This window comes from Nuphar pumila, chromosome 9, assembly GCF_984573655.1.
Source record: "Nuphar pumila chromosome 9, dmNupPumi1.hap1.1, whole genome shotgun sequence".
Classification (NCBI taxonomy): Eukaryota; Viridiplantae; Streptophyta; class Magnoliopsida; order Nymphaeales; family Nymphaeaceae; genus Nuphar; species Nuphar pumila.
The window spans coordinates 126,299,206-126,315,152 of NC_143257.1; the positions used below are offsets into that span (position 1 = coordinate 126,299,206).

The 15,947-nt window shown below is 40.7% G+C and overlaps 1 protein-coding gene and 1 non-coding gene across 2 annotated transcripts; both read left to right on the forward strand.

The window, feature by feature from the left end:
- Window positions 1-703: 703 nt before the first annotated feature.
- LOC149829338 (YTH domain-containing protein ECT4-like) lies at window positions 704-7,232 on the forward strand. Its single transcript, XM_090018048.1, has 9 exons — window positions 704-938; window positions 2,836-2,912; window positions 3,136-3,286; window positions 3,395-3,471; window positions 3,562-4,140; window positions 4,673-5,260; window positions 5,369-5,581; window positions 5,724-5,879; window positions 6,414-7,232. Exons 1-9 carry the CDS (start codon window positions 911-913, stop codon window positions 6,645-6,647), a joined length of 2,103 nt encoding a protein of 700 aa, XP_089874174.1. The 5' UTR covers window positions 704-910; the 3' UTR covers window positions 6,648-7,232.
- A 2,472-nt stretch (window positions 7,233-9,704) lies between these two features.
- Window positions 9,705-9,789, forward strand: TRNAY-GUA (transfer RNA tyrosine (anticodon GUA)). The gene is given in 2 exon segments: window positions 9,705-9,741; window positions 9,754-9,789. It is a non-coding gene; the product is annotated as a tRNA-Tyr (tRNA).
- The last annotated feature ends 6,158 nt before the right edge of the window (window positions 9,790-15,947 follow it).

The following is a 15,947-nucleotide window of genomic DNA, read 5'->3' on the forward strand; positions in this document are numbered from 1 at the left end:
AGTATCAGGCTTTGGGTCCAGATCAAGCAGAATTCGAACCCTTTTCCCGATCCCTTTTGACCCCTACCAAAATTGAGAGGCCCATTCCTCAACCCACGCAACCAAAAGTTATCTATAGTCTAGGGTAGGGGTGTCAACTGGTAGGGTTTGGTTTGGACCCAAGTGAAACCAGATTTGGACCTAATTTTTGGGTATGGTATCGGGTTCAAACTTGGGTCAAATTAGGTCCACTAGAAGAGAAACTATACCCGGACACATTAAGAACTAAATAAACTAGACCAGCATTATAAAATAATAAATTTTTTTATCATTTTTACTAATTGAAACTCGGGTTGGGCCTGGGTCTGATATAAAATTTCACAAAATATATCTGAATCCATGTATTAATCGGACCTTCAAGTTCGGACCCAAGTCTTAATTGGGTCTTCTTATTTATCACGATACCCAGATCCTATAGGGTTTTGGTTCGAGTCGAGTTCGGGTAAACCAGACCCGTTGGCATCTTTAGTCTAGAGACCCTAGAAAAACCCCATAAATACACATGAAGAGATAGAGAGAGAAAATTAGGGTTTTTCTCTCTCTTGAATCCTTGATGCCGCTGGAAGAGTGGAGAGGGAAGCAAAAGAAAGGAGGGGTGGGGTAAATAAATAAAATTAAAAAATAAGAAAAACAAAAAGAAAGAAAGAAAGAAAAATATCCGGTGTTGGAGGTGGAGCCGTGGTGCTATTTGAATCACCCCTTCACCACCAAACAACCCCCTCTTTCTCCAAAAACCCCACACCTCCCGCCGGCGGCTCCCCCTCCTCCCCATCCCTCCCTCTCCACAAGCTCCACCCTTTCTCTCTCTAGGCGCCACCCTGTATTTTGTATCCCTGTAGAGAGAGAAAGAGGGAGGACTATCTTCACCACCATGGCGGCCGTGGCTCCTGCTACTGACCGTATCCTTTTTTTTTTCCCTTCTTCATCTGGGTACACCCTTTCCCTTCGTTTTTTGCCGTTTTGGAGATGTTCCTGAGTGTTTTTCGCCGTTTTTTGCTTCATATTTTTGCGGGTTTTTTTGGAGTTTATGTTTAGATCGGATTACTCATCCAATCCTCAGTTTGGGGGTTTTGTTGGGTTTTTGTGATTGGTGGTGTCGTTGGGGGTTCGACGGGTTTTTGTTTCTGGGATTACTTATGGTTTGGCTAGGTTTGGGGCGTTTTGCTTGTGGAGTGTCGGAGCTTTTCTGATGGATTTTGCTAGGGTTTTGATGAAGAGATCGGAGTACTGATAATTGTATTCGAGTTTGGTTTTGATGGGTTGCTGGTGCTTGGTTAATCGTTTAGATTCTGCTTTTTAATGTTTTTTTGGGGGGTATGTTTCGATTGGGGATTTGTGGGTTTTGCTGGAGTTTATGTTTAAATCGGAAGTGTTCGATGTGTTGGAGTTTGTTGTTGTTGGTGCTTGGTTCTGATGGATTTCTAGTGCTTACTCAATAACTTATTTATTTCAATATTTTTCAGCTGCTTAGTTGTGAAGGCTAGGTCGAAAAATTTATTGGATTTGATGGGTTTTGCTGGGGTTTATGTTTAAATCAGAGAACTAATAAATATACTGGCGCTTGTTGTTTATTATGATTTTTTGGGTGATAAGTGCTTAGATAGTTGCTGATTTCTAGTTTTTCATGTGTTCTTTTCTAGGTCTGAAATGATGGTCACCTGTGTTTAGTTCGTTTTTTGCTAGGGTTTATGCCTTATCCGGAGAAGTAGTAAGTCATTGACTTGTTCTTATAGGGCTTTCCAGGAATCGTTGTCTCATTTTTTTCCTTGTATCGGAATTGTTTGCTTATGATGGGTGAGAAAAGTTGACGCCGTACAAGTAGAAGGAACTGGGAAAAGAGGAGGACCATTGAAGACTTGGAAGGGGGCAGTTAGAGGTGACATGAAGGATTGTAAAGTGGCCCAAGTTGTAGCTCTAGATAGACAAGAATGAAGAAATATGACTCACAAAGCCGACCCCATGTAGTTGGGATAAGGCTTAATGATGATGACGGGTGTTGCACGGCTTGGTGACTAGATCAGGAAACCAAAGAAAGTCATGATGTGTGGTACTTTGGCTTCAAGGGGTTTTTCCTCTTCCTAGAATATCTAGATCAAGCTACTATTGGGATTTGGAGTCTGGTAGTTTGGTAGAGTTTGATTGATTGGTTTGACTTGATTTTATAGGGCCTTCCATTGATAGTTTGAGGGATTTTTGGTATAGTGTGTGGCAAGGTCTGAATTCTGTTAAACCTTGTCTAGGTAAGTTGGTGTTTAATATACCACGCTCGTATGTACTGTGTTTATTTGATATTGGTAGAGGTCGCTGGAATTGGGGTTATGCTGTGATACTTGCGTCTTTAACCAATTTTTGAAGCTGGAGTTTGTTAGGCTTTTCTTATGATTTTTTATTTTTACGTAGATTCTGATCTTTACTAGTGAATTTAGAAGTTTTAGTCATTTGATTAGTAGGCCAGATGAAGGTTTTTCATGATCCAGAAGCTTTATGGAGTCTTTCCTGCTTCAAACAAATTTTCTGTATGGCCGTATCATTGTTTCTCAGTTTCCTAGTGTTTTAAGTGTTTGAGATTTACGGTTTCTTTGTGTTTGCAAAATTCTTTCTTGTTTCCTTGATGCCTTTTTAGGTTGTCCACGAAAGGTTGGTTTATTGTATTGTGTTCTATAAATTGTGGTAGAGTACTAAGTTTTACTTGGACAAATTGTGTTCATTGGTTTGTTTAAGTCTTTCTATTTGCTTCTATGTTATTATATGTTTTTGGCCAGATGCATTTCTTTTCCTTGACCACGTTGACTGCAGAAGCTTCAGATTTACTTAAGAAATTGTCATTGGATTCACAACCTAAGCCTCCAGAGATTCCAGAACCCACAAAAAAGGTAATTTTTTTGATAAGAAATTTGTAACATTGTTAGCTAGCGAGAAATCTTGTTTGGTTCATTTTTATCAAATCTAATCATTTCATCATAAATGCAGATGCTTGTTTATGTGTACTTTATTTCATTTGTACTGGATCATGTTGGGAACTTCTCAATTGCTTTTCAGTTTCTTGGTGCTGTCAAGATCAATCATGCATTTATTCATTTATTTATTTTTCTGTAGCCATCTTCTGTTAAGTATGATGCGGGTGAAGTTAGAAATGCACCGAATCCTGTGTGTGATCGGTCTACTGTACCCATCCTTCAGGAATTTATGGATCCTAATATGTGTTACATGCCTAATGGATATGCTTCTACCACATATTATTATGGAGGTATACTTTTGTCTTTTTGGTTTGGTTTATTTTGCATTGTAGGTGTTGTTAGGTCAGTTGATTGTAAATACAGATGTTAATTTGACTGTTTATGTCTTAATTGTTTAGGATATGATGGTCCAGTGAATGAGTGGGACGATTATCCTAGATATGTCAATTCTGATGGAGTTGAGATGCAGCCTCCTGTAAGTCTGCTTCCCCTTCATCCTGTCTTATGTTTGGCAAGTCCTACTGCCAGTGCCTTTACGTTGATCCCTTATTTTTTTTATTTACAGGGAGTTTATGGAGACAATGGAACTATGATGTATCACCCTGGATATGGTTACCCTCCTTATGGTGCATATACTCCAGGTGGTTCGCCAGTTCCAACCATTGGACCAGATGGGCAACTTTATGGTCCTCAGCCTTACCAATATACCGCACCATACTACCATCAGCCTAACCCATCTGCTGGTTCATATAATTCTAATAGTCATGTTCCAGTGTCAAATGGAGAGGTTTCTACGTTTGTTGCACCTGACCAGGGACCGATGCTGGCAGAAACGGCTAATGGGACTTCAAACGGTGTAGCAAATGGCAATGCAAATGGGAGTCATGGAGCACCACCATCCAGGCTGAGCAATCAGGCATCATCCACTGTAAATTCAAATGGTTCGCATGGGAGGGGTATTTTCCCAAGTTATCAAGATCCCCGATTCAATTTTGAGCGGATGCGATCAGCGGGTTGGCTGGATGGGCCTGTTTACTCTGATGGACCGCGTAGACCTGCAACAAGTGGCCCCTTGTCTTCTTCAGTATCTCAGCCAGTTACAGGAACTAGAATCCAGAATATCCAGCCGCTTCCCCATCTGATGGTATAGCCACTGGAATTTGTGGCTTTTCGCCATGAGTTCCATTTCAATGTTTTTGCTGTTTCTGGACTTCCCTTTGAGAGTGCAATACATGCTGTTGCCCACAGGGATGACATTCCTTTTATGAATTTGTTTTCCTTTGCATTCTTCTTTTCAGATAATTTTTTTTATTATTCAGGTGATGTCATTTGTTTTGACTTTTGAGATTTGATTTCTTTTCAAAATTTATATTCTTCATTATATTATGGTAATTGTTTCTTGGTTAAACAAGTACTCATGTCTGCAATTCAATGCCAGACATCTTTGATCTAGTTATCTTGAATTTTAATTGATTTAGGTGCCCCTTGAAACCGAACAGATGCAGTGCTTTGGTTTCTGGCACCTGTTTAGTGATTTTCTTGATATTTTCATGTAATTTTAATGCCATTTGAGTCCAGTCTACTGCGACTCATTGCTTATCCTGCCTCTGATTGGTGGTCATATAATATTCAACCCCGTTTTCATCTTTTCAAGGGACCATGTTTCTTGTGTTCAGGGTTTGCATCCTTCAGGACCAACTTCTGGTGTCGCCCTGCCTTCTGCCTTTATGAACGGGATGTATCCAAACAGCAGAGTATACAGTCATAGCTCTGGCACGTTGAGAGTTCCTCAAGCTTATGGCTCAAACGGTTATGACTCCAGAGCAAATGGGAGGGGTTGGATGCCTATTGATGGTAAATACAAGCCTAGAGGACACGGGAATGGGCATTTCTATCATGGCAGTGAAAACATGGATGCACTGAATGAGCAGAACAAGGGACCAAGAGCTTCTCGATTTAAGAACCAAACGGGCTTCACTTCTGGTGTCACATTAGCAGTGAAGGGCCAGAACATCACTCTGAACGGGACCTCAGAAGATTCCAGTATGACTCCAGAAAAAGATCAATATAATCTACCGGAATTTGTTACCAAGTACTCGGATGCAAAGTTTTTTGTTATCAAGTCATATAGTGAGGATGATGTGCACAAAAGTATCAAATACAATGTCTGGGCCAGTACTCCAAATGGTAACAAAAAGCTTGACGCTGCTTATCAAGAGGCCAGTGAGAAAGCCAGTGGCTGTCCCGTCTTCTTATTGTTCTCTGTAAGTATGGGATTTCCTTTACTCTTCTCATGAGTGCTTCGATGAATGTTCCATTTCTCCTTTGTTTAGCTGCTTGCATAACTTGTGATAGTTAACTCCATGTTGCAGGTGAACACAAGTGGGCAGTTCTGTGGCCTGGCAGAGATGGTTGGTCCAGTTGATTTTAGCAAAACTCTGGACTATTGGCAGCAAGATAAATGGAATGGTTGTTTTCCTGTCAAGTGGCATATCATAAAGGATATCCCTAACAGTTTGCTGAAACACATTACTCTAGAGAACAATGACAACAAGCCTGTAACAAACAGCAGAGACACTCAGGAGGTAACCCTTTATTTTCAAAACTGTCATCCTTTGTCAGTTTATGGTTTTTTTTATTATGCTTGGGTTGTTTGCCAGTTTCTAGTTGCATAGATATCTTGACAATGTATTTTGATCTCGACTTCATTGCACTATATCTGTACAGGTGAGATTTGAGCAGGGGCTTGACATACTCAAGATATTCAAGGAATATGTGTCTAAGACTTGCATATTGGATGATTTTGGATTTTATGAGGGCCGTCAGAAGCAAATGCAGGATAGCCGAGCCAAGTTTCAGCAGCTGAAGCAGATTCAAAAACCTGTATTGTTTTCTTTTCTTCTCATACTGCAATGTTGTTTTTAAAGTTTTGAGTTGGCTTTGTCAAGTTATTTCTTTATGGCAAATTGATGGAAAATGTGTTTCTTGTTTATTTTTTTTTCCTTTCATGGAGAGCTAACAAAAAAATTACCATCACACAATTGTGATTTCTCACACGGTTCTAAGATTTCAACATTTTTTTTATTTAGATACATGGAGAAACCCAAGCCCTGGGAACAGGTAGATCATAGATCGATCCCCCCAGGGGGGGAAAACTGTGGCTCGGACCCTTGCCTCCATAGCTTATGCTGGGTATCGGCTTGTGCATTGAGTTTACGCCCACAAGGATTGAACCTTTAACCATCCCCACTATACCAACCCCCTTGGGGCTGATTCCAACATTTATTGTTGGATCATGGTGTATCATTGCCATACCATCGCATTTAAGACTTTTAGAATTGTCCATACTAGTTTTGCAGTTTTGATTTCGTTTAGTTTGGTCTAGTTCTGCTAGTATTTACTCGACTTGTTTTTCAGATATGGGATGGAAAACTAAATGAGGCTTGTGCTGACAACAAAGATGGAACAAAACCCAAACCCCTGAAGCCTACAGAACCAGTAACGATTCTTTGTAAAGAATCAGCCCAGGGTCTTGGAGAGAGAAAGCCACCAGAGGAGAATGGCGTGGTTTCTGGAACTGGGGGTGTTGCAAAGGGTGCTAAACCAGCAACCGAGAAGAGGATACCAAATGGAGTTGTCAATGGTTGCTAGTTTTGCCCAGTGGACTTTTCCTTATGTAGCTGCAGTGCCTCTGTAATTTCAGCACCTTTCAGTTCTATAGCTGCAGAAAAGTACAGAAAAAAGTTTTGCCTGGTTTAGATATATTATAGCTTACACTGGTGATGCTGGCTGAAGATCCAGGGATGCAAAGTTCTGCAAGCAATAAAAGTGGATTAAACCCCATACAAAAATATAATTTTGTGGGTAAGCCAAGATAATGTCTCAGTGTTAGCTGTTTAAGTCCCGCCAACCAATATTTTACCTTCTCTTGTGAATTTTTTGTTTCCCTTCCTTTTAGCCCTTCATTTTGACTGCAATAGCCAATAGGGACTTGTGGTGGCATAGGTCAATCTAGAAGGTTGGTTCTAACTAGGACTTGTCGAGTGGTTTGGGATATCTCCTGTTTTTTACTTTTACTTTTTCTTCCCTGTTCTTTTCTGTTTTCTTGCTTTTCCTCTTTTGTATCTACTTAGCTGTTTGAGCGTTTGTATCTTGGAAAGAAACCTGTGGAATTATTGTGATAGAGCGGCTGAAATGCAGTAGTTTTTTTTATTAAAGTTTTTGGTTTTTGATGATGTTGAAGCATTTTGTGATTGGTAGTCATTTTCTTTCCCTTGTAACCCTTCGCCCATCGCTGGTTTGCGCATAATCTTACACGAGCATTTATTGCTTAGGCGATACACCGACCGAATTCCTTATTACTGAGAGAGCGCGTTGAGGTATACCTACTCTTTTTTGGATAGGCAAGCTGAGGTTAGGCATACTCCCACCATTTATACAACTGTACGATTGGGTTTTGAACTTGCAACCTCTCAACACAAGGTAATGCTCACTAACTGCTCCTACCAGACAAGTGGTGCCCCGGTTGGTACTGTATACATTCGTTTACTGTTGGTGTTAGATTCTGGTGATGGGGGAATACCTTGATCACAACTTGGTGAAATTATTGATGATTTTATGTGGGTCTCTGGCAAGAGTTGTGTGGTTGTTTCTTCTTTGGCTGAGTGTTGGGGTGGCTCGTTCTACATCGTGTGTTTTCACATGGGTCCCAACCTGAAAGCCAGTCTGCATGATTCACATTAAAGCTATTTCCTCTGGGAAACCAGCCCTCCATTCTTCATATTTTTATATGAAACTGATGCAAAGTACTATAACTAAATCTGCGTTGGTTGATCACCCACCGACTTATTTGAGCCAGAAGAGTTGAATTTGTATTGAGGCATGTCACTGATGTAGATGCCTACTTGGCTTGAACTGGGTCCGTCTGGCTTATAAGTTAGATTAGGGTCCCACTGAATCAAATCTAGTACTGTCATTTGAACTTGAGCTCGAGCTTGCACTGTGCCGAGTGTCTGAGGACAGTGAAATTGGTTGCTCTAAGTTTGCGATTATGGAGGTACGAAGCTGGATGATCCTTGTGTTGAATTTGGTGGAACTTAATCGGTTTGATCTTGTATAGTACCTCCTGGTCTGTCTGGTTATTTTGCTCCATGTAAGAACTGAAGCTCACCATAAACAAAAAGTATGAGAGTATTCTAAGTCACTGTCATGTGCTCAGTAATACGTGTAACCTTCATTAGCAATAGCTTGCATGCCAATCCGATCTCTTGAACATGCTTAGTAAAGGGGCCAACATTGCCTCCTGCATTCAAATGGCAAAATATGGACCTTTGAGCTCCCTTTATTTTTGTACCTTGGTGTTGGTCTTACACACTGGAAACATGCTTATTTTCAGAGAACTTTTTTTTTGAATGATTTTATATTTACACAGAGAAACCACCCTCAGGATCAGAGACCTAACTGTGCTGCCTGTGCCTGGCGTACCTAGGGTCACTGTCCCGGCAGCCTAAAACTCCATGGGCTTACCCCTTGCCCCAAGGGAGTCACCACACTTTGGCTTGCCCAAGGGATGACACACATGGGATTTGAACCTAGACGATCGCCTGCCTAGCGGCCTAGGCCCCGTCCCACTGCGCCAAACCCCTTTGGGGCTTTTGGACTTAATTTGCTATTTACAAAGCTTAGCAAGGACTGAACAAGACCAACTTCTTGCGTTTTCATTGATGTATAGACTGCTCTCCAAGTTTGGTATTTGGTCAGCATTTCATCTACGATCCTTGTGCATTTGTTACAAGCAAAGCGCAAGGGGACAGATCTCCAAGGGCATGGCTGCTAGGACGGCAGTCAGGGTTTCGTTCCCATGAGCGTTAGCCCCTTGCACTCCCTTGGGGGAGAGGGGTGAGCCACGGGTTTACACTGTTGGGATACTGACCATAAGTACATAGCCAGTGCCACTAGGTTTCGGATTCGAGGGTGGCTTCCCCGTCACTAGCGGAAAGAAAAAAAAAGTGCAATGGAACACGTTCAAACATTTCCACATTGTGAGAGCTATACGTCTAATGCGTGCAAGTGTGTGTGTGTGTGAGGGCTGTCAACAGATGACCCATCAAGGTGTTACCTATACCCGGGTCCATTAAATAACTAGTTGATAGGTTCAGGTTTTGTCTGATAAATAAAATGAAATGCGAAACCCGGGTCCATTAATTGAAGGAGCTTATATTCATTAAAAACATTTATAAAAGACTCAAGTCAGAGAGAGAGAGAGAGAGAGAGAGAGAGAGTTTGGTGGATGGGTCAGGATCAGGTGCAATCACATGATACAAAATTTGTGCATTAAGCACTTGAATGCCTTCCATCAAGCAAGCTTTGGGCCCCACAACGGACAGTCCTGTCCTCAAGATAGAGGTGAGCAGGTGCTTAATGCATAAATATTTGTACAAGTACCTGATCTTTTTGACCTGCATCATTGGCTTGTAAAGGTGTGTATGATAATAAAATGATAAGACAATTTAAAGGTAGAGGGTAGGTTCCATTTTTCTTATTGAGGCCGACAAAAAGTATTGTTCCATGGAAGGGAAAAGGAGTTCCAAACATGCAACCTCAATATGAGCGAATTGAGGTGAATCGGGTAATAATTGTGGGCGATACTGCACTAATGTAGTATTTTATATTATTATATATAAAAAAAAGTGGTAGTCAAGTCATAACCCGGCTTTAGCTCAGTTGGTAGAGCGGAGGACTGTAGTGGGTTGCTGTCATCCTTAGGTCGCTGGTTCGAATCCGGCAAGCCGGATATTTTATTTTGCTTTTATTTGTTGTCTCTCAACAACTCCCAAAGTGAGTTAATTTTTGCCATTTTTTTCTGATCGATTTGGTCGATAATAAGCTTTGACTCTATGATGGTCTACACTAGAATGTGAGTTAGTCGACCTTGGATCTAGGGATGGCAGTGGGGCGGGGCAGGGGACAAGGTCTCCACCCCCGCCCCGCCCCGCCTCCGGCGAGGATGGATTTTATCCTCCACCCCCGCCTTCATCCCCGTTTCATGTCCTCCATCCCCGGTTCAAACGGGGATGGGGCGGGGCAGGGCGGGGATATTGCGGGGATGGATTTTAACCTTCGTCCCCACCTCCATCCCCGTTTCATACCCTTCGTCCCCGGTCCAAACGGGGCAAGGCGAGGTGGGGCCCCGCTTTCCTCTGGTCCACTGCCATCCCTACTTGGATCGTGACTGTCCTCACTCTTCATCTATGTCAATTGTACGGGTTTGGATTGATAAATACTGACCCAGATCCACTAATATGCAGCCGGATCCTATATAGTGTTTTGAAGAATTGAATCCGTGAGAAATCTAGAAATTGTCCACAGCTGTTCAAAGTTCAATGCATGCAACTATTTTTTTTTTTGAGAGAGATGTGGATTCGGGTCTTGACAGGTGCCTGGATACCTGACTCCATAACTACTGTAAGAACTCACGATTATACGCTCGACTAGTTCGGATTAAGCTAACACTCGAAACTCTGTTTTTGAAGCCATATACCTGTGAGATTGATTGTAATGTTAGAAGCATTTGGCTATTGATTTTATTGACAAATTAGCATATATTCATATCTTGGTTACACCCGAAACCATTATACATGGATTTGGGTGAAAATTGGATAAAGATATATGATCAGATTCGGGTCAGAATTGAATCAACTCCAGCTTAGGATTCTTTTTTGCTTAACAATCAAGAAGTTTAACCCATTCTTAGTTGATCCAGTGTGAGATTCTCATTTTCTACCCTGATTTGGAAGTTTACAGTGAGGGCCGGGACATATTCAAATTCGAAATTGAACCCACTTCAAAAATCTGTCCGGTATCGAGTTGGATCTGAATCTAAAACTGGAACCACATCTGAAAGATTGGATCCAGTACAACAGCCCGGATGACAACAGATCAGGTGACATACCATATGACCATTTTATGGGTTATATTCAATATCAGCCGCAGATCTCACTTGATTAGGTGTACGTGGGTCCCACTTTTTGCATATTCCACAGATATTTGTCATCGGGATCGAATTTAAACAATGGCATTATTGTTTTTTTTTTTGTGATATTATTTGTCCCCTGAACGATAATGGGGATTCTGCATCGAACAAATTTTTATTTTATTATAAAAAATTTGTGCTCACTTTAAGCAAAATATTAAAAATTTATATTGCCTCCATTTATGTTTTAGTTTTATATTTTATTTTATGATAAATTTTTTTTGGCCTACTTTAATCAAAATCTTGGATCCGCTAATGCTGATACTGGCTCAGACATGTATAATTGTTTTAATATTTTATTACTTTTAATGGTATTTTAATAAAAATACTTTTTAATATATTAAAAATAGAAAAATATGTTTCCGTGTCCTATTTTTCCAAAAAAATAAAATGTAACTCGCGCATTGAGCTCACGGTGAACGTTGGCATAACGTCATCTTTGTGACATAATGAAAACGTCAAATTCATGAAACAAGGTTCACTGTTCATTGCAATTATGTTTTAGAAACTACTGTTGGTTGCATATTAGAGAGAGAATGAACCACCACAGGGTAGCCCGCGTATCAGTTGCGAGGGTCTTGTGATGAAGTACCAGATCAAACCCCGCTGGTGCACATGTGTGTCTATAGCTTTTAGAGGTGGGCTACTTAAGGCAGGGTGGTCGCGGGGCCCCTACCTGGGTTTTCTTCGCTTCGGCAAGGGTTTCTCATCATAAAAAAAAGATAGATAATGAACCTTGAGTCAAAGCTGATGCAGTCAGAACGAGCCCAGCTAGCTAATACGCATTTGGGCTTGTAAATGAAGCTGTTTCTTCTGGCACCAATCTGATCTGGTTGTGCACTTGTAAGGATGGTTGGACTGCATAGTCAATAGTGTGCATGCAGTTACCATATTGCATACAAGGAAGTACTACCAAACATTCATGTTGGTGCCAATGATGATCTTAATATCAGTTTATTAGGCAATGTGTACAATGGCTGTCTTGTAGAGTATTCATGTTAGATACAAATATTCATAATCAAAACACTTGGAAGATAAGCTGCCCATGAGCTTCGCTGTTGATCCTCTTACTATTTCTCTCTTAATCATCAGAAAGAGGACCAACGATTTATTTATAATGCTGTCACTGGGTTACACGGTTTTGGAGGGGAGTCCTGTTTAGAAACAAAACAGAGTCCAGCTTCTTTAAGGAAGTTAGCATTAGGAGGTTTCTCAGGATTCTGAACTGCATTAGGAAGGTGAGACTATTTGAGACTGCATCTCTTGAGTTAATCTTCTTGAAATCTTCCTTTCTCATTGAGGACTCTCCCTTGATTGGGATTCTCTTTTTGTGAGGACTCGACGTGTGGGCCATGTGAACCGTGTGGTGTTCTCTAACACTACACTTTGTTCTCAAAACAAACTTTACTCATTCTTTTGATACAAAAGGAAAACTAAAACTTGATGGCCTATTTGGAAAGTGGTTCCATTTTCAGATCTGGAACTGATTCCTTGTCACAGAGAAATAAACCACAGAAACACATTCACATGAAATGGCTGGGAATGCAGAATTACAGGATTCATGTCTCCAAGATGGACTCAGTGAAACAGTGCCTCGACCAGAATGGATTCACTTCCTCTGCTAGATTCGGAAACGTTTTATTGGGTTCAATCACTTTGCTGTGAAATTGATTCATTTCCACATTTAGAAAAATGAAATAACAAGCATTCAGTTTAAGAAAAAGAACTTTTATTAACACATCAACCAAAAAACATACGTAAGACAGGCCCAAGGGTCTGACTCATAGCTCCCAGCAAGAGCAAGAGGGCCAAACAACCAAGCCAAGAGTGTTTCATACATAGATGGCAAGCTAAACCTTTGCACATCTCCACTTTCAATACATGGCTTTTCTGCAAGCATAGAAATAAAAGTGAAAGGCAAAATGTCCTGCAGCTCCTGATGATGGCACCAGACTGCACCCCTCCACCATGACCAGAAACCTACATGAAAAAGAGAAAACAAAGAGCAAACACAGAGAAACAAACTCTAGACCTACAAAGCAGCTAAAAACATGCATAATAGTCATGCATTTCAACCAACATGCATGAACTAACTATACACACTCAAAGAAACAGAAGACAAAGCATTCATGCCTTTCACATACAGCTTTTATTACTAGTAGCCACCACGTCCATTTACTCTGAAGTGATACCATGCAGACAATTTGCATCAGCAACTCGCATCTACCATGACCCACACTTCGTTGTATATATCATCTGCCACTGAAACAGCATTCAGACTTCTTTTTTCCTGGAACTGAGCTTCATCATTTTCAGTGTTAACCATCACTGAGTACGTTGCGGCATCATCACTGCTACCTGGCAACTCGTAGCCATTGGATGAGCAAATATTGCCAGTCAAGGAACTACTGATGAATTCATCTGGTTGAGTTCCTGCTTGACCAGATATAGCCTTTGTTTCTTCAGGATCAGGTTCCTTGTGGTGTTTTACAAATTTTCCCACTTGTTGAGCTAACACACTCCCACTTCCTTTGCCCATATTGATCTCCTTTGTGAGGCCTCCGATAGAACTATCATCACCTGTCACCCCTTCAACATCAAAAGTGAATGCATGGAACCATTGCTGCCATTTAAACACTGTTTCTTCTGTCACAATATCAGGAGATCTGTTGTACAAGATAGACTGAAAATCTTGGCAACTGGTTCTAAGCAAAAATCTGTTAGCTAACAAGCAGTTACTGAATTTTTCCATCACTCTTTTTGCTGAAAGTATACCTCTGTGACATGCTGGATACTTATTCTCTGCTTTAGAGAATGCACCTGATGCATGCATTGAGAGTATCTCATAACTTTTCTTGTTGCTGGAAGTAGCCACCTGCCATTCTTGAACATCTTTTCCCTTGACAATCTTGAGGATTCCTACCCAGTGCCCATCAGAATCATCAGTCTCGACGATCATGAAATCTTCTGCATTTGGTAGTCGCAATTCTGGCAGAGATCTACATTGTTCCTTGATTTCTTTCAACCACTCTACTTTTTCTCTGTCCCAAACAAACGCCTCCCCTTTCTTCAAAAGCCTTGCTATTGGTTTTCGCCTTCTGGCAAAGTCCTTGAAGAATGCTTCTCCATAGGATAAACATCCCAGAAGCCTGTGCAACTGCCTTTTATCTTGAATTTGGTCTGGAAATTCTTGGATTTTTTCCACAATGTGTGATTGCAAAAGAACTTGACTGCCTTTAATATGGAAACCCAAGAATTCAATCTCACTCTTCAAGATCTCCATTTTTGATGCTGAAAGGACAATTCCATTTTCATGGCAAGCTTTTGCAAACTTCTTCAGATGGTCAATATGTTCATCTCTAGTTTTGCTGAAAACAATCACATCATCAATGAAGCATCTGACAAATGCATCATATGGGCCGAAAATAGAATCCATGTGCCTTTGAAATACTGATGGTGCATTACGGTATCCCATAGGCATGACATTCCACTCATAAGTGCCAACTGGAGTGCTGAAAGCAAAGTATTTCTTAGAATCTTCAGAAAGTTTAATCTGATAAAAGGCAGATCTCACATCAAATTTACTGAACCATTTGCAATTCGCAATCAAGGTAAACAGTGAATCTTTGCTCGGTAATGGATGCCAGTCTCTCATGACATTTTCATTTAGGAGCTTGTAATCAACAACCAACACCTTCCCTTTATCTAGATTGTTGACATAGAAGGCTGAAGAGATACTGTCATTATGTGGATTAGCTTTCCTAATGAGTCCGGCTTTTTCCCATTCTTCCATATCCCGTTTGCACATCTCCTCATCTTCCTCATTCATAGGAATATATTTGCCTTTCACATTTGAATGATTTGGCCTAAGCTTCACATCAATTATCAAGGAATTTCTATTCCAAAGGGAATTTATAGTCTGAGAACACAAGCATTTCCCAAAGATTTCTTTTGCCGAAAACTCAGTAATATCTTCAATGGGTACTTTATCGACATGTTCCGACGGTGCATATCCAAAAATCTCTTCATACGCCTTCTGTAGATAGAAAGGATTCCCATTCGGCTTACATTCATGAAGATAAATCTCATGACCTGCATCTGGTTTGAATTTACCTCCAAACTTCTTGCCTTCCAGCAATTCTTTGAAATCCTGCAAAGTACTTTTGGAATCTTCCCAGGCAGCCACCCCATTTTCATCTGCAAAAGATCTGGCTCTGTGAACTTTTAATGCATGAGTTCTTGGAATTCTGTGTTCAACACCATTGATTGTCCAATACACATTGGTTTTATCATGAGAATACTTGTCAAGATGCATGTCAAGGATATCCTGCCCAATAAGAACATCATAGCCTTGTTTGTCATAAGCATAGAAGTGCAAGGTTAAGTCTTTTCCATCCACTTTTGCTCTCACAAATATCTCTCTGTCAAGAAAGATTCTATGACCTGAGACTGTAGACACTGCTACCTTCAGAGTTAAAGTTTTCCACATACATTCAGGAAAAATGAATGATTTTGCAACACTGATTGTTGCACCAGTGTCGATGAAACAATCAATTTCTTGGAATACCTCCCTGGGCTGTTTAGCAACTTCAAATTCAAGCTTGACAGCCACAACTTTCGGTCGGTAAATTATCGAACAACATTCCATTTGCTCAATCTTCGGAGAGAAAGTATTTCCATGAACTTCAAACAGTCCAACATAATCAAATTCTGTTGCATTAACTCCAATATTGTCACCATCAATGAAAGTATCAATTGGTAACCTGCCAACCTTTTTGTTTGCAGTATCCGGATCATCAATCTTTGCCCGGAAGTATGGGTTCCTGGCATACTCTTGGTACTGCCTTCTCTGTATTGTCCGTATTCTCTTAGCCATCCTTTGGAAATCAACTTCTTTCAAAGCCAATTTCAGTTCTCCA

Coding starts and splice junctions, on each gene's coding strand:
- LOC149829338 (XM_090018048.1), top strand. CDS start 911: ATGGCGGCCGTGGCTCCTGCTACTGACC. Junction 4,141..4,672: donor AGCCGCTTCCCCATCTGATG/GTATAGCCACTG, acceptor TCTTGTGTTCAG/GGTTTGCATCCTTCAGGACC. Junction 5,582..5,723: donor ACAGCAGAGACACTCAGGAG/GTAACCCTTTAT, acceptor ATATCTGTACAG/GTGAGATTTGAGCAGGGGCT.